Source organism: Myxine glutinosa, chromosome 6, assembly GCF_964187855.1.
Source record: "Myxine glutinosa chromosome 6, kmMyxGlut1.1, whole genome shotgun sequence".
NCBI classification, from domain to species: domain Eukaryota; kingdom Metazoa; phylum Chordata; class Myxini; order Myxiniformes; family Myxinidae; genus Myxine; species Myxine glutinosa.
This window is the reverse complement of record NC_136266.1, coordinates 90,450,573-90,469,552: the sequence shown is the minus strand read 5'-3', so window position 1 is coordinate 90,469,552 and position 18,980 is coordinate 90,450,573. Positions and strand designations below refer to the sequence as shown.

The window sequence follows — 18,980 nt, the reverse complement described above, 5'->3', positions numbered from 1 at the left end:
TGAAGGCTTCATTTTGTTTTCTGTAAACATCGGGGTGATGTGCTTTACCAAAAAGCTTTAATTTGGTCTCATCTGTCCACAGGACATTCTCCCAGAATGATTTTGGCTTGTTCAGGTGTGTTTTGGCAAACTCCAGTCGAGCTTTCTTATCTCTGCCTGTCTGCCTGCCTGTCTCTGTCTCTGTCTGTCTCTCTCTCTCTCTCTCTCTCTCTCTCTCTCTCTCTCTCTCTCTCTCTCTACAGTGGGGTCCTCCTGGATCTGCTACCATAGAACCCCATTTCTTTGAGTTGGCAATGGATGGTGTGAGTTACAACTGTCGTACCTTGTGTCTGAAGGTCAGCATGAATCTGTTTGACAGTTAATAGAGGTGCTTTCTCCACCATTCAAACAATCCTTCGCTGCAATCTTCGATCAAGTTTTCTCTTGCGGCCACATCCAGGGAGGTTGGTTACAGTGCCATGGGCCTTAAACTTCCTGATAACATTGCGTATGGTGGACACAGGAACATCAAGGTCTCTGTAGATGGGCTTTTAGCCTTGAGATTGTCCATGCTTGGCTACAATCTTGTGTCTGACCTCCTCAGACAATTCTCTAGTTTTCTTTCTTTTGTCCATGCTCATTGCGGTACACACAGTGACACAAAACAGCAGAATGACTCATTTCCTCTATTCAAACTGGTTGAATGAGTGATTTTTATATTGCAGGCACCTGCAACTCACCATTGGTGAGTTCAATTCCAACGTAAAGGAGAATCACCTGCTTTAAATCTAATTATTTCTAACAACTTCTGAAAGGTGCCAAGAATATTGTCTGGGCCATTTAAGGATTTCTGTGTGGAATAAGCTGGGATTTAGTAATTTTTTTCAGCTTTTTTTTGTTTTGTTCCACTGCAAACCAAAGAAATACATATGTGGATACCAAAATATTTTTTAATTTCAACAATTTTCTGGAAGAAATGGTGCATTATTTGAAAAAAGTGCAAGGGTGCCAATATTTTTGACTACGACTGTATGCCTGTGAAATTGCAAAAACTTTTGCTGACGATACTATTCCAAGGATAAAACCATTTTCAAAGAAAAAAACCAACACCTATGAACATTTATATTTTACACTGTTATATCCAAATTAAAAATACTGCAGTGGAAAATAGATATTGTTATTACTACAGTACTTCATTAGGATAAACGAACATAAAAGAGAAGTACACAAATGAAGTTAGAAATAAAATATGAGCATTAATCAGAAAATACCTCACCTCATTACTGCAATGATAGCCATCCTGCTTGTGTATATTTGGAGGGCACTGGGTGAAACAAATGAGTATTTTATGAATGTAATAAAACATTGAATTGCACAGGAAATGCAGGTGTACATATATAGTGACAGAACACCATTCAAGTAAAGTCTTGCTCAAAATTTATAATCAATCAATTAATTTTATCAACTTAATTAAATTGTTGTGCAAGTTCTGTTATCAAAATAAATCCTACTAATAAAATAAGGCAACAGCTGTATGTTTGTTCAGTATAGAATCCTGGCTGAACTCCACCAAATCTTTCATTTGTGCTTGGGGTAGCTCGGCTCAGGTTATGGGCATGAAATAAATCCTCCCGGCACTACCCCACTCCCTCCCACTCCCCTCCTAAACCCCTTCCAAAGAGTGTGGGGAGATAACTAGCGATTTTCAATTGTACACGTGGAATAGTGCAAGTGCTTTAACCACTAACCGCTACTGGAGAGAAGGCATATTGTGGGTTCGGAAAACACATCCACTCACTCCCAGAACACAGACGTACTCTTACCTGGCCTGAATCTCCAGTACAACTTTCGGGTATGTCACAAACGTTGACTTCTGCGCGACATCTTTGTCCTCTCACTGCAAACTGCAAACACCAGTAAATACAACGAATTGCTGTGTAAATGAAAGATAACTATTTATATATAAAGTGAACCGTGGTGTCTGTCCATGCGTTCAGCTGTCTCCGGTTTCCAGCGGCTGCTTCTCACTCTGTGTTTGAAAAGGTCAGCATGTAGGAAAAAAACCCTCAACATTCAACAACAAGAAGAGCATTATAACAAACGAGATAGATTTAAAATGTATAAATACAACATGGAATCTGTTTGTTTAACAGTGTGTTTATGATCCGAATTGAGAATTATCACAAAGTTGAACAAACCATGTCAGCGTTGTTAATAACAGTAGCCTATACTGAAAGTCTTTGAACAAAGGCTGCAGTGCAAGGCAGTCATTTCATTAAAGAAAAACCTCCATTTAATATTGTGAAAAAAAACATGTTTAATAATAAACTTCAAAAGGGTCAAAATTAAGTTAAATTTAATCCTTAGACTCTATAGGGGAGAGAGAGAGAGGTAAGAGAGGGTGGGGCAAGGAGGAGAGATGAGGGGGAGGGAGAGATGAGGGGGAGGAAGAGAGATGAAGTGGAGGGAGAAAGAGATTGGGGGGCGGGGGTATTTGGAAGATAGGTTTCCCTATGTATCCATCCTGTCCACCCCATTCCTCCGACACCTAATATTGCACCATCATTTCTCGATGGACAGTATAAGTAGCTCAGAGCTTTGGCTCTGAGTGAAACCAAGAGTGAAACACAATTAGCCTTTTTAAATCCATGAGATAATTGAAATTAATAGATTCACTGAAACTTTTCCCATCACTGGGGACAGGTACTTTTGCTTGGACCAGTCCTTTTGCTTGCTTTTCCCATCACTGGGGACAGGTACTTTTGCTTGGACCTGTCCTTTTGCTTGCTTTTCCCATCACTGGGGACAGGTACTTTTGCTTGGACCAGTCCTTTCGCTTGCTTTTCCCGTCATTGGGGACAGGTACTTTTGCTTGGACCGGTCCTTTTGCTTGCTTTTCCCGTCATTGGGGACAGGTACTTTTGCTTGGACCGGTCCTTTTGCTTGCTTTTCCCGTCATTGGGGACAGGTACTTTTGCTTGGACCGGTCCTTTTGCTTGCTTTTCCCGTCATTGGGGACAGGTACTTTTGCTTGGACCGGTCCTTTTGCTTGCTTTTCCCGTCATTGGGGACAGGTACTTTTGCTTGGACCAGTCCTTTTGCTTGCTTTTCCCGTCATTGGGGACAGGTACTTTTGCTTAGACCAATCCTTTTGCTTGCTTTTCCCATCATTGGGGACAGGTACTTTTGCTTCGACCGGTCCTTTTGCTTGTTTTTCCCGTCATTGGGGACAGGTGCTTTTGCTTGGACCGGTCCTTTTGCTTGCTTTTCCGGTCATTGGGGACGGGTGCTTTTGCTCGTTATCTATAACTATGAATTGATAACCCTCTCCATACTGGCACAATCTTCATTAAAATACATATTAATACAAGTTCTGATTTCCTCTTTGGTGGAGCCACATGGAACTGCTGGAGCGATTACAGATCAAAGAAGGGTGATTATGAGGCAAGGAGGTCAAACCCTATGCTAATGAACCTGAAACTGGTATGTCATGGTACTAGCCCAAGGGCATAGTTTTGCAAAATACAGTGTCATTTGTAGCTATGAGGTCTGATCAAAAAGTTCCAGGACTAAATTTATTGTGGGGAGATGTGGGGAAATGTTCTGGTTATCACTCTGGAACAGAAAGAACATCGCTGCACAGTCTCGGGAACTCTTTGATCGTGCAGGGAATGAAGAAAAATTCCTGCCCAGGTGACGAGACATTTAGATTTATGGCTATGACACTGAAACTAAGCCTCAGCTTGTCATCTCAACCAAAGAAAGCAAGACAGGTGCACCAAAATGGTAAAGATGATGTTGATTGCGTTTTTTGACAGTGAAGGTGTTGTGCACCACGAGTTTGTTCCACAAGGTCAGACGGTGAATCGGTAGTTTTATTTGGCCGTTCTGAAATACCTGAGTGATGCAGTCGATGGAAGCGGCCTGAAAAATGGGAGTCAGGTTTGTGGATGTTGCATCACGACAATGCGCTGGCACATTCAGCACTCTCCACATGAGAACTTTTGGCCAAGTACAACATTCCACTGGTTCCCCCACCCACTGTATTCACCAGATTTGGCACCAAATGACTTTTTTCTGTTCCAACGACTGAAAACCATCCCAATAGAAACAGTCTGGGTGGAAATGTAAATATGTGTGTAAATTGGTTACAAGCACCAGTCTTGTTTTTTTTGTTTTTTTAAGTATGACACCTAACGATCGAAATAAAAATTTATTCCAATTTTTTAGATGCTAGGGGTATAAATTACAGACCAGATCTTGATGACATCATTTTCATCTAAATTCTTTGTATATTCTTGGTACACTTCACTGCAAATGTAAAAAAACAAAACAAAAGGCAACCTGCTCGGGCATGTCCTTTTGTGAAGTTTTTGAGAACAACACCGGTACCCAGTGGTTCCAGATAATGACAAATCAGATGAACATGATGATGATGAACACAATGATGATGATGAACATGATAATGATGAACATGATGATGATGATGAACATGATGATGATGAACATGATGATGATGAACATGATGATGATGATGATGCCTTGAACAACTGACAATAAAAATATTCCTGTAGAATTTTTAAAAATGATAATTATGACGTCTTAAGTTACGTGGTACAAGCGCCATGTTGGAAAAACCGAAAAACATTGCACCTCTATATCTCCGAAAGCGCTGCATAGAAAAAAAATGAGACATGGCTCATTCTAAAGAACTCTCCATGGGGAATAACTTATGTTAATGATGATGTCATATGTTCCTCCATTATGACATCATAATTCGACAAGTATAAAATTACATCCGATCAAGATGAAATTTCTTGAGCGTCATCTATGGCTACATTGGTGGAGAAAAAAAAAGATGTCATCGGTCACGTGGTTCGGCCGCCATATTTGTTTTAACACAAAAGCACCAAAACCACCAAAAACACATGCTGGCGTGGGTCTGCAATCTGATTGCTCTTTCTTGTTCGTTTGTTTTTTGAACTTGCATAGTAATTAGTAAGACACATCACTTTTTGTTGTTTGGTGTACTGTTTTGCAAATGTTGGACCTATTTTCTATTATTTGATTCCACTCTATTTTATTCATTGTTTGGGATAATATTTGATGTTTGGGATATTTTTTGCATAGTTCCCCGAAGGGATAATGTCAATTGGCTATTTACTGCTACAGCCTTTTTCGAAAAGAGTCGTTTGCTGGCCCTTCACAATAACAACATAGCCATGTTGGCTGCTAGAAATATGGAGATCGTGTATCTCCTGGTTATGTGGAAAGGGAAGCTGGCTACACAGGTTATACCCGTGTGCAGGTTATACATGCCTGAAATTTTCTTGCAGCACTATTTCCCCAGATGCAGGGTATACAAGGGAGTGTGTTATTTTTGTGAAAATAGTACGAGATATGCTTTTAAAATGGCAGGAGCACTGGAATCATTGTGCTCAATCAGGATGAAACTACTTTGAAGGGGATACATTTGATTAACTGTTGTCATTTAGTTTTGTGAGAATAAATTCAGTCTCCGCACTTTTTGATCAAACCTTGTTCATACAACCAAGGTGAAAACGATTTGGCAAAAATAAATATATATATTATTTTCCAATAAAAATATTATTTTCCAATTTATTAACAGAACCCTCATGATGTTTTAACTGGCTGAGAGCTTAAGAAAGTTAGTAAGGATCCTATGATGTATCTTCATTAAAAAGCCAGTCCAATCAACTTGCAAATACACACTACCAGTAATGCAATCACTCCAGACAACTCCATAATGGACATCATCTTACATCACATGAACCCGTGCAGCAAAGGCCTTCACTGCACATTGCACCATGTGGGAAGGTGCACTTGGTGCAGCATCTGCCCCAACGCCTCTTGCACCCCTGTGACACACAAGCACAGAGGAAAGCTGGTTTTGAGGAATTTACCAACATATATTAGATTAAGTCAAAGCACAAATATATTTTTCCAAGACAACATTGTCGACCTGGCACGTGAGCGCCATTGTTAATTTTAATCCAGGTTCAAACCGATTATGAAATGGAAATGAATGCAAACGCCATCGTTTGTGGAAATAAGAGTGATGGGCACTCACAGCTGATGCTCCACAGTCACATTCCTCGCCTAGTTCCACAAACCCATTTCCACACACTGGTCGCTCAAAGAGCTGCAAACATGTCAGATACACCACACCCATGCTGCTTTGTTCACATCAACACTGATGAATATTAAGGAAACAGAAGGCAGATATAACGTCCAATGTATCTAGATTCTAGCCCTGTTACCTTGGTCTTTATCCTTGTTTGTCATTTTGACCACAAGTGGTCATAAATTGGGACTAATGTGCTTGTTCCCACTAAAAACCACTCTGTAGTCAAAATGTTGAATCAGGGCTTTTCTCCAGATGACAAATATACCAGTTGGATGCACGTTACGTTTCCTTATTTTTTTTTTCCTCATGCCAAGAAACTTTCAGGTGTTTTTTTATGATGGACACAGATATAAATGGCAGTCGACATTATGTTTCAATGAAGCAGAAGCTCATGGTACATTCAAATGAACTGACATGAATATGGGTCGCTGCAAAATTTCACTGAGCGAGTGTGTCAACGTTATGGGCATCACTGATCTATGCTAATAATCACTAAGAATGTTTAGATATTATCAGATAATGTATTTCCACTCACCAGTTTTGAAATATTAATGTCTTGGTCCTTCAAATATATGATATTTCAACCATTGCACTCACTCGATATCAATTGAAGCAAAACTTCAAATCAACATGAAACTCTGTTCTGCTTTATTTTTTGTCCTTCCCATGGATACCAAACTATGATTGTTCATCCATGCACTATCCTTCAAATGCTTTGTGTCAAGCAAGAAAGCAGCATGTACCATTTTTATTAAGTCTTGGGTATGACTCGGCAGCGGGCTTGGTTCGTACTGCAGACTCTCTAACACTTATGCCACAGAGTTTGCTAAATTTCACTTCCAGTTGTGTTACCTTCCTGCTTTATAACAATAAGCGCATAAGTGAGGATGAAGTGAGAGTTGCAGCAAGGAGATTATCTTGTTACCTCTGTAGGTTTGTTGAACAGGCAGCTTCCATGGCCTTGCTGCAGAAAATGCTTGAACTCGTCAAGGCTGCACCTCGAAAACGTTGAAGGCAGTTGTTGCCTATTGAGCCAAATGGATTAAAAAGAAAACAAAACAAAACAGAACAAAATCAAAATGTCAATGGTTACTCAGACAATGCAGGAGATTTGTAAGCAATGAAGATATTTAACCATCTCACATTGCACATACGAAACACAAGAGTCAGAAGAAGATCGTATATATGCCGTGTGTACATGCTGGGGGATGATAAAAGTTCTCTGGAAACTTGGCACAAAAGCCTGAAAGGTGCGGAAGGGTTTAGCACCCTGAGAGGGAAGAAGGATCTACAGAACCCACCCAATATACAGTACAGGATACACCATCACTGGTGCGGCCTGTAGTCCAGGGTTTGAGTTTGCATCAAGCAAATCAAAAATCCAAGTCAACTTAACAACATTTCACCAAGAAAAAAAGGTCCATATTTAGACGTTCAATTATACATCATATATACAGTATGCAAAGCTCTTTCTAACAACTCACTGATTGGTACAATTATATAAATGCTTAGTACTTTCTGGGTAGGCCAGAAAAGTGAAATTTTGCATACTGATGTAACTCTAAGCCAATATTCCAGGGAAAAAAAATCACAAGAACTATTGGTAAATGGCCGTAAACTAAAGTATTATTAAACAAAAGTCGGCCTATGTTGTCTCGTTCTGCTCATGGAAAGTCACGTGAATGAGGACAATAGAACGTCACGTGAACTTCCATGGGCACGATTGCTCCCAAAGGGAGCTGGTGTTTCTCGGTATTATGATAGGATGATTAGAAAAGTGCCTGTGGGTTTGTGTCGCTTATGGACAATGTAACACGCAGTGGGTGGTAGGAAGTCGTAAACATTTATTGTTTACAAACGGTGTACTGTGGCAAGTAGTACAGTACATATTTAAAAGTATTGCATGTTTGCATTTGCAGATGGACCTCTGCATCAGGCACCTTGGTTATAACAAACATTCAGAACAGGTTTTCATCAATGCATATTTCCCTGTGTTCCTCATCCACATACCTGGGAATAACCCGGAAATAAAGAACGATCGCTTTGTCCTGGCCAGTTGAGCGAACCTACAAAGCCGTATGTTTGAAAATCCTTGAAATACAGATGAGACTGGATAAAGTAATTATCCAATCAATAAATAAAAAACAATAACTTTATTATTCCCTGCATTTTTGTCGTTCTGGTGGTGAAATACACTGCTCAATGCTGCCACCAAGAAAATGGGATGGAGACATTCAGTTGGGTGAGGCTTACTTGGACACACCCCCTTGGACCAAGCAGTTGGGTGAGGCTTACTTGGACACGCCCCCTTGGACCAATCAGTTGAAGAGGCTCGGGAGAGACTGAAATTAGGTTGTTTTATTGGAAACTTAATTTATGCTTCAAGGCAGCGTTTCTTCTAACCAGTAAAGAATGCCTTCTTCATTATCTAGTAAAAGTGTGCAAAATGACTGTTATACTTTACTACACTGCATTTATCGATGTGTCAAGTGAACCCAGGTATGACATACAATCGCTATTTCTCTTGCAGCTTATTAAATAAATCATTAGTTTGTTAGCAATCCAAATTTCATCAACGTATTGAAAAGGAAATATATGAAGTTAACATGTTGATAACTAGAATTGGCTCTGTTAACGTGCAACATGGGAACAGCGACAAGAATATGACAATCAATGTTTGTTTTCTACTTCAGTTTAAAAGTTCCAGTTCCACTTCTTAAATTTGTCTTTAAATCATAAACTCCATGTCATTCATTCATTCATTCTTAGTGTTGCCCAGCAACACATTAGAACGTAAATAGCTTTTGACATGTTTAATTAACAATTGCTAACAATTGCTGTAATTAAATAAAGAGTTTACTCCAATCACCCATTTTTATTTAATTGAGTTACCTAGCTGTTTGCAAAATGTAAACACAATCCACTTCATCAAATAGCTAAATCTCTCTCACAATCCACTTCATCAAATATCTAAATCTCTCTCACAATCCACTTCATCAAATATCTAAATCTCTCTCACAATCCACTTCATCAAATATCTAAATCTCTCTCACAATCCACTTCATCAAATATCTAAATCTCTCTCACAATCCACTTCATCAAATATCTAAATCTCTCTCACAATCCACTTCATCAAATATCTAAATCTCTCTCACAATCCACTTCATCAAATATCTAAATCTCTCTCACAATCCACTTCATGATATAGCCAAATTTTAGTATGATCTTACCCGATATCTTCCATGATACAGCCATGCCAGTTATCAGGGCATTTGCATTTGTCTAGAAGAATGTTAAAATGTCCAACATTAGCAATAGAACAACACAGACATTGATTGATACCAATGTTATAAAAACACATTTTCACTAAGTAGATATTATATAAAAGTTAACATTCAAATGTGTAGCAATGGAGACCTGATTGTTTAAACGTTTCTGAGAAATAAATGCATTTACCAACATCACATGCAGATACATTTACAATCTTACATGACATTAAAGCTCTTCACGAAGAGTAGATGAACTATCGCCTGCACCCTGAACAGATTCCAGATTCCTGCTTTAACCTACAGGGGGTACTGCATCAGCAGCAAAACTGCGCTACCCCCTTCTCTAAGTTCTAACCCAGCAAATGCTGCCCACAACCATGTGCTGCGTATGAAAGAAGAAGCCCAGCTTAAATTAATTCATACAATAGCCTGGCTTACATGCTATGGACTGCTCTTCCTCATATGAAAGAAACAACAGGCCCTTTTAAGACCAAAAAAGATATCCTGCTACTCCCACTTACAGACCACCAGGAAGCACCTCACATGCTATGTAGAGAAAGATCATTGTCGTATAAAGGTAGTATATATGAACAAAGAAAGCACATGATGACAGCTGTTTCAGACTTTGGGGTTCATGAGCGTAGAGCACCTAATCTTCTTACTTTCACAGCTAAGTTCCTTTCATTGCAACCTCCTTGACTCAAATATAAAATGTTTTTACCAGAACAATAACCCAAACTTACCCTCCAGGATCTTGCGGTTGTACTTCAATATGCCCAGGTTTTGTGCGATACCTTGGGCGAGAGTTATCGCCATCGTCCCGACATTCCCGTACTGCAGAACGCAGAACAAACTCATTCAATCTGTTCAACGAGCAAATGTACCATTTAAATTGTGTCGTGGTATATCAAAATAACTTTTGCACCAAATACAAAATGGAGTGCTGCTCTCTCTCCCCTTTGGGCTGGCAATCCTGCCTCAGAACTTGCCCTTCCTGATACCGTCGAAAGCTAGGCCTTCAAAATCATTGGGATCTCTTGTGATGAAGCTGAGTGTCTAGGCCTGGTACTCTCACATTGCAGACAGGTTCGTGCCCTTTCTGTATTCCACCTCCTTCTTTTTGGTCTTGCACCCTCTGCCCTCTCTTGGTTTTGACCCTCCCAGGTTTCTGCAGGGGACACATGGTCTGCCAGTAACCCTCGTCTTGTTAAACTCCTAAAATTCAGGATCACAGTTCACCTCTACTCGTTTGCTCCTCTTTTCTCTCGCCTATGAAACCAACTTCCCCAGTCTGTTCAGTCCCATTCTTCCATCCAGGGTGTCAAGACAACTGTTCACCACTACCCCCCTCCCCCTCCCCCCATCCATATTCATGATCTCTACTACGCCAAAATTACCCCATTCCCAAGCACTCCTATTTCCAGGTTATTGAGATTTCTACTCTGCTGTTGGTGTTTCTCTCTTTCCATTTTGCTGTAGCTCTTCCATGAGCCTCGATCATGTATTTAAAAAGCTGTACAATAATCCGATGAAGATGTTCTCAACATTTCAAACAATCCAAGAAACAGCAAAGTTCGGGGCAAGAAATGTGTCCTGAAAACTGAAGCAAAATCCCTTAGTTTGCCAATTTGCCATTGTAATCACTGGATGTGGCGGATAATCCATGAGAATTTTATCACGATTAAATGAGGTACGTATTTAAAATATAAGCAATAGATATTAAATGCTTGGTGGTAGCTGAAGAGTTTAAGCGGTTGGCTTGGGATCTTAAGGTCCAACTTGATATTGAACACGTCCTCAACCATTTCTCAGACATGCATTTACCACTATACTTCAAATTTGTCACACAGATAAAATGAATGATGGCTTACATATGCACTTCATTTTTTCCCAAAATTAGTTGCAGGATGGCCTACTGGAAACCTTTTTGTTACTTAAACTTGTCTCCAACCATTTCCTGAACACGCATGGTCCGGTTTTGTTCGACCTTGGCACAAGCACAGCACATGAGGCATATACGTGCACCTTACTTTGTTGTGCGGTCTGATCAAAGATGGACGACTGGTAGACAGGCGGCCATTTTAGTTGTAAAAACAAACAAAAACAAAACAAAACAAAAAAACAACAAAAACTTGATATTGACCACGTCCTCAACCATTTCTCGGACATGCATTTACCGATCTTGTTCAAACCTGGCACACTGAAAATGAATGATGGGTTGCATATGCACGTCATTTTGTTTTCCAGATCAGACCCAAGATGGCCAACTGGCAGCCATTTTGTTACTTAAACATGTCCCCAACCACTTCTCAACATGAATGGACAAATTTTGTTCAAACTTGGCACAAAGACAATACATGAGAGTGTAGCGGTTACCGCTGGATGTACATAATCGCCTTGCACCGGCCAGAACACGGCCAGACGCGCCTCTCCCGGGCATGCCCGGACTCACTGTTCCCGGGCACGCCCGAACCTCCCGGGCACGCCCGGTCTCGTCTTTCCCGGGCATGCCCGCTCTCGCCTTTCCAGGGCTCGCCCAGAGCGTCCGGGCATGCCCGCTATCGCCTTTCCAGGGCACGCCCAGAGCGTCCGGGCATGCCCGCTATCGCCTTTCCAGGGCTCGCCCAGAGCGTCCGGGCATGCCCGCTATCGCCTTTCCAGTGCTCGCCCAGAGCGCCCGGGCACGCCCAGCCTCGACTTGCCAGGCCGCAGCCAAACACGCCCGGGCAGGTCCAGACTCGCCTTTCCAAGGCTCGCCCTTGATACCCGGGCATGCCCGGTATAGCTTTTGCCGGGCAAACTTCCCGACATAAATGTGTATATATATTGTTGCCCGAAAAACGGGCTTGTCAGAATACCTGAGCTGTTTTGTTTCAATAAAGCAACTCGGACGAATTCCGTCTTTGGTCGCGTCAATTCTTTCGACTCGCGTTGGAGCGCAGTTCCTTCATTGGTGACCTACCGACATGGATACGGCAGTGACGCTTAAACTGCCTACCTTCTGGGAGACTCACGCGGCTGTTTGGTTCGCCCAGGCGGACTCCCAGTTCGCCCTGCGAGGCATCACCGCGGACGACACCTGCTTCCACCATGTTGTGGCGGCGCTCGGTTCCACCACCGCGGCCCGCGCCTTGAGCCTCCTCCAGCACCCGCCGGCTGCTGACAAATACGACGCGCTGAAGACGCTCCTCCTCGGCGCTTTCGCCCTCTCACCGGCAGCACGCGCACGGAGCCTGCTTGACCTGCCCGAGCTCGGCGACACGCGCCTGTCCGAGCGCATGGACTATATGCTCTCGTTGCTCGGCGAGCACTCTCCGGCATTCCTGTTCCGGGAGCTGTTCCTCCGTCAGCTGCCTAACCCGGTACGCCTCGCCCTGGCTGGCACGTTGATCACGGATTCCCGCGCCCTCGCCAGGGAAGCCGATAAGATCTCCTCGGCGGGCCAGCACATCGGCGCGGTTACCTGGAGCCCGCCGCCGTCCGAGGCGACGCCCACGACGCCCGAGCGCCCTGCGCGGTTGGAGGCCGAACTGCCGGTGCAACTGGCGGCTGCCACGCCGCACCGCCCGCTTCCGACACGACGGCCGGGGCCTCCACCTGACCGGGCGTGGTGTTATTACCACGCCAGGTTCGGACACAAGGCTCGGACGTGCCGGCCCCCGTGCACTTTCGGCAGGTCGGGAAACGGCCGGGCCGGCGTTCATTCCCAGCCATGAGCGCCGGCCACTCGGGCAACTTGCTGTTTATTCGGGACAAAGCGTCTGGACGGCGTTTCCTGTGCGACACCGGCGCCCAACTGAGCGTCATACCTGCCTCCGAGCACCACAGGCTGGACGCAGTTTGCGGCCCCTCTTTGGTCGCTGCTAATGGCTCGGCCATACGCACTTTCGGCCCACGCGTCGTCACCCTCTGCTTCGGCAGCCAGCGCTTTCAATGGACTTTTGTTACCGCCAGCGTCCCCGTGGCTTTGCTGGGCGCCGACTTCCTCTGCGCGCACGGGCTGCTGGTCGACGTCAAACGACGTCGCCTTGTCCACGCCGAGACCTTCAGCTCCCTGGCGTGCACAATGAGCAGCTCCGCGCCGACCGAACTGGCGTGCGCCCTCCCGGCAACGAACGAGTTCGCTCGCCTGCTCGTGGAATTCCCGGCCCTCACGCGGCCGACGTTTTCGGCCGTCGCGGTGCGGCACGGGATCGAGCACCACATACCCACTACGGGCCCGCCGGTCTACGCCAGGGCCCGCCGCCTCGACCCAGCCAAGCTCGCCGTGGCAAAGGCCGAATTCGACGCGTTGGAGCACCTCGGCATCGTGCGGCGCTCCGATAGCGCGTGGGCCTCGCCACTGCACATCGTGCCAAAGCCGGGGGATGGATGGCGCCCGTGTGGCGACTACCGCCGTCTCAATGACGCTACCACCCCCGACAGGTACCCGATCCCGCATATTCAGGACTTTTCCGCCCGTTTGGCGGGACGGGTCATCTTTTCGAAAATTGACCTGATACGGGGCTACCACCAGGTACCTGTCCGGGCGGCCGACGTCCCGAAGACGGCCGTCATCACGCCGTTCGGCCTGTTCGAATTTTTGCGGATGCCGTTTGGCCTCAAGAACGCGGCCCAGGCGTTCCAGCGCTTGATGGACGGCGTGCTGCGCGACCTGCCGTTTCTTTTCGTCTATCTGGACGACATCCTCGTCGCCAGCACGTCCCGCGCCGAGCACCTCCTCCACCTCCGAACACTGTTCGGTCGCCTCAGCGAGCACGGCTTAATTGTCAACCCGGTCAAATGCCACTTCGGCGCGACGACCGTTGACTTTTTGGGCCACCGCATCACCAAGACCGGGGCCGTGCCGCTGCCGACCAAGGTCGAGGCCATCACCACGTTCCCGCGTCCCCGTTCCATCAAGGCCCTCCAAGAGTTCCTCGGCATGGTGAATTTTTATCACCGATTCGTGCCCCGCGCTGCTCAGCTCAAGCGGCCCCTTTACGAGGCCCTCCGGGGCAAGCTGGCCAAGCATGACATTGTTTGGTCCGCGGCCATGGACGCGGCCTTCGCCAGTGCCAAACGGGCCCTCGCCGACGCAACGCTGCTGGCTCACCCGGTGCTCAACGCGCCCATCGCCCTCACTACGGACGCCTCCAACTACGCGGTGGGCGCCGTCCATGAGCAATGGGTGGACGGGGTTTGGCAGCCACTCGCTTTTTTCAGCCGGCAACTCCGGCCGAACGAGTTAAACTACAGCACGTTCGACCGCGAGCTGCTCGGGCTATTCCTGGCCGTTCGCCATTTCCGACACCTCCTGGAGGGCCGCCCGTTCACGGCTTTCGTCGACCACAAGCCGTTGGTCTACGCAATGGCTAAGGTCACGGAGCCGTGGTCGGCCCGCCAGCAGCGCCACCTCTCCGCCGTGTCGGAGTTCACCACGGACATCCAGCACGTCGCCGGCAAAGACAACGCCGTGGCCGACTGCCTTTCGCGGGCCAGCGCGAACGCGGTCCACCTCGGCGTGGACTTCACGCTCATGGCGGCCGACCAGACCACCGACGCCTCGGTGCAGGCACTCCGCGTGGCGGACACGGGCCTCCGCCTGGCCGACATCCCCTTCGCGGGCACCGTCCTGCTCTGCGACGTCTCCCAGGGCCAGCCTCGCCCCATCGTGCCCGTTTCCTGGCAGCGCCGCATCTTCGCCTCCATCCACGGCCTTTCTCACCCGGGCCGGAAAGCTTCTCAGAAGCTGGTGTCGGCGCGTTTCGTCTGGCACGGCCTTCGACGAAACATCCGCGACTGGGCCAACGCCTGCACGGCCTGCCAGCGAGCCAAGGTCCACCGCCACACCCAGGCCCCGCTGGCACCTTTCGCCGTGCCTGAACGGCGTTTCGACCACGTCCACGTGGACCTGGTGGGTCCCCTGCCCCCCTCGCGGGGGTTCACCCACCTGCTCACCATGGTGGACAGGACCACCAGGTGGCCGGAGGCCGTGCCCCTCACCTCCACCACCACCGCCGACGTGGCGCAGGCGTTCATCGCCACCTGGGTCGCGCGCTTCGGCGCACCAGCGGACATCTCATCCGACCGCGGCCCACAGTTCACGTCTGAGCTTTGGGGCGCGGTCGCCCGTTCGTTGGGGGTCACGCTGCACCGCACCACGGCCTACCACCCCCAAGCCAATGGGTTGTGCGAGCGGTTTCACCGCTCCATGAAGGCCGCACTCATGGCCGGCCTTCAGGACGACGGTTGGGCCGACCGGCTGCCGTGGGTCCTTTTGGGCCTTCGCACGGCCCCCAAGGAAGACCTCCAGGCGTCCGCCGTCGAGCTCGTCTACGGCCAGCCACTCCGCGTCCCGGGCGAATTCGTGCCTGACGCTACCAGTCCCTGGTCCGCCGCTCGCCAGCGCTTGGACCTCCAGGAGGCCGCCCGACGATTTGCCCCCGTGCCGACGTCCCGCCACGGTGGCCCCCAGTCCTACGTCCCCCCGGCGCTTCGCACAGCGGAGTACGTCTTTGTGCGTCATGACGCGCACCGGGGGCCACTCCGGCCGCCGTACGATGGGCCCTTCCGGGTCCTGCGACGGGGCGACAAGTCTTTCATCGTCGACTTCGGCGGCCGGCCGGACCGGATTTCTGTGGACCGCCTCAAACCGGCGCACATGGACGTCGACCGACCACCACGGTTGGCCCTTCCTCCGCGGCGAGGCCGCCCCCCGTCCACAGTTCCCCCCGCTCGACCACCCACCACCACGTCAGACCCCTCCCCACGACCCTCCAGGGGTCGCCTCGGCCGGGTCATCCGGACCCCCCTTAAATTGACCCTGTCGGTGCAGGTCGATTCTGGAGGGGCGTGTGTAGCGGTTACCGCTGGATGTACATAATCGCCTTGCACCGGCCAGAACACGGCCAGACGCGCCTCTCCCGGGCATGCCCGGACTCACTGTTCCCGGGCACGCCCGAACCTCCCGGGCACGCCCGGTCTCGTCTTTCCCGGGCATGCCCGCTATCGCCTTTCCAGGGCACGCCCAGAGCGTCCGGGCATGCCCGCTATCGCCTTTCCAGGGCTCGCCCAGAGCGTCCGGGCATGCCCGCTATCGCCTTTCCAGTGCTCGCCCAGAGCGCCCGGGCACGCCCAGCCTCGACTTGCCAGGCCGCAGCCAAACACGCCCGGGCAGGTCCAGACTCGCCTTTCCAAGGCTCGCCCTTGATACCCGGGCATGCCCGGTATAGCTTTTGCCGGGCAAACTTCCCGACATAAATGTGTATATATATTGTTGCCCGAAAAACGGGCTTGTCAGAATACCTGAGCTGTTTTGTTTCAATAAAGCAACTCGGACGAATTCCGTCTTTGGTCGCGTCAATTCTTTCGACTCGCGTTGGAGCGCAGTTCCTTCAAGAGTATACTTATGCATAAAATTTTGTTTTGTAATCCAACCAAAGATGGCTGACTGACGACCTTTAACTCCGTTCAGCAAATTTACTAAAATCACGGGGGCTATGACATTTCATATATTTTTCTTCTTGTTTCATATTGCTCCATTTTGAAATGACCTGATTTTGTTGCTAGCCATGGGTCCATGAAGAAAACAGGATAAACAGTGAAACAGTACCTCAACAACACCTCCTCCATGGTTCCGCGAGCAAATTCCTCCAAAGTGTGCGAGTCCGCTGTGTTTGCTTTCAAATGTCACACCACTGGAAAGATCAGAGATTGATAGAAAATGCATCAAACATCGAGTACAAATAATTGTATTGTGAGATTGCATTGAACATACTCCATTTATACCGTAACTTTTGCTGTTACTAACCTCGCGATATTCACCATTCAATACGGCCTCCTGTCAAAAAGGTCAAAGTTTCCATGAGATAAAGCATAACATAGTGTTGTGGAAATTACTTATAGGGGCTAACTTTGCATAGTATAGGTTGGTTATTTCCTATCTTAAATGTATTAGAACAAGTGTGAGGTACTTTAATTGTGATATTAGATATGCATCGTTTTATGGATAGAAATATGTCGTCCACCTGACCCCCAATGTTTGTGTCTGAAATCGCCATCCCCAAATCAACCCTTTTTAAAGTTTTCTTTGGAAATCTGGCTTTTATGGCCTTTTTAAGTGACCTGTTAGGCCATTAGGGAGACGTTTGGGCGGGAAGAGCTGGAGTTTCAATCCCAACCGAAGTGGAGATGGTTCGATCCCGGACCAATTGTGGTTGAGAGGGGAGGAGCTTAATGTGTAATGGCTGAGGGTGGGGGTGGCTCTATAAAAGTGGGTGCAATGTGCAAGAGGTGGGAGGGAGAAGCCTGTAACCTCACCTGGTGGAGATGCGTGTGAGTACTGTGGGAGTTTCTCCCTTCATAAGCCTCCCGCTTATGCTGTGCTCTCTGCCACAACCCACCCAGCCAGCCACGCCTAATCTCCTGAGGCCAGGAATGGACTGCAGCAATGACATTGGCTCAATCTTGCTTATGCCTCATCAATGTACAGCAGTGTTCCGCCGGGCATTGCCAGGGTATTTTCTGTCTTGTCTACCCCTTGCTATTGTCTATCTCTTGTGGAATGACTGGACCCAATAAGTTAGATAAGTAAAGATCCTGTTCGTTTCTTTGGTTTGTTGGGCATGTATACAGTTAGGGTTACGTTATGTGTATCAATTAATTGATGACCTTTCAGCCGTGCACCTATAGCGACTCCGCTTAGTCGTTATTAGAGATCAGTAGCATGGCACAGAATCAGCGCTGTATATCTACTGGCTCGGTTGGCCCATTTGGCACGGTATTGTGGTGGATAGACATGTGATCCCATCCAGGGTAACTGAATCAATCTGCCACTGCAACCGCTTTGACACAATGAACTACAGATGAAGCTGTCTGGGGCTCAGTGACGATCCTGAAAAGAGCCCTCGAAGCAAAACTCTGAGAACAAGAAAACTTCACAGCTTGGTCCATGAACAGTGAGTGACCCCTTACTAAAATGAAGGATGGATACTTTGAGACCTGGGAGGACTCAGTTCCACCTTCTGAAACCCACATATGGAGATTACAACCAACGGCACACATTAGATTAAGGCGATTCAGAAAGAGGATCAGCCCACCAACAAATTGTACGAAGCCATACTCCACCAATTTGAAATAACACAGGAAAGTGTAGACAGCCTCAGCTGACATGTTTTTGTGGTCCACAAATTTCCTCAAACATATCCAGCACTAATTTAATTTGCAACTCATTTCCAACTAGGTGCCAAAGAAGGGAATTTTAGGGAGTTGGGATAATGGCACTCCACTATCATTGGGGTTCTGCTCCTTCTTCACATTGCAAATTACATCATCTTGGGTTTATATAGATAAGCATGGATAAAGGTGTCAGGATATTATTGATATCAACAAATGAGGTGTCAATGGGTGTGCCCACCGATGGAGTGCCAACTGATTTAGGATTATTTGGATGCAAATTTGGAGTGTCAGTATAAAGCATCCATATACGAGATATGATAATTGCCTACTAGTTGACGGAAAAGTACATTGACGTCTTTGGATTGCTTGTGATACAAATACATAATATAAAAACAATGCTCAGCAAACAAAAGGAGGATAAGCCT

The 18,980-nt window shown here is 47.1% G+C and overlaps 1 protein-coding gene across 1 annotated transcript in view; it reads right to left on the bottom strand.

Annotated features, from left to right (window-relative positions):
• Positions 1 to 18,980, bottom strand: part of ADAM11 (ADAM metallopeptidase domain 11) — a 168,411-nt gene that overhangs the window by 67,917 nt on the left and 81,514 nt on the right. Inside the window, exons 13-20 of the mRNA XM_068120641.2 lie at positions 16,991 to 17,075; positions 10,140 to 10,230; positions 9,358 to 9,409; positions 7,053 to 7,152; positions 6,071 to 6,142; positions 5,763 to 5,858; positions 1,803 to 1,883; positions 1,256 to 1,303 (exon numbers count right to left, since the gene is read on the bottom strand). Of these exons, the coding sequence (XP_067976742.2) occupies positions 1,256 to 1,303; positions 1,803 to 1,883; positions 5,763 to 5,858; positions 6,071 to 6,142; positions 7,053 to 7,152; positions 9,358 to 9,409; positions 10,140 to 10,230; positions 16,991 to 17,075 (625 nt within the window). The remainder of the gene's footprint in view (positions 1 to 1,255; positions 1,304 to 1,802; positions 1,884 to 5,762; positions 5,859 to 6,070; positions 6,143 to 7,052; positions 7,153 to 9,357; positions 9,410 to 10,139; positions 10,231 to 16,990; positions 17,076 to 18,980) is intronic.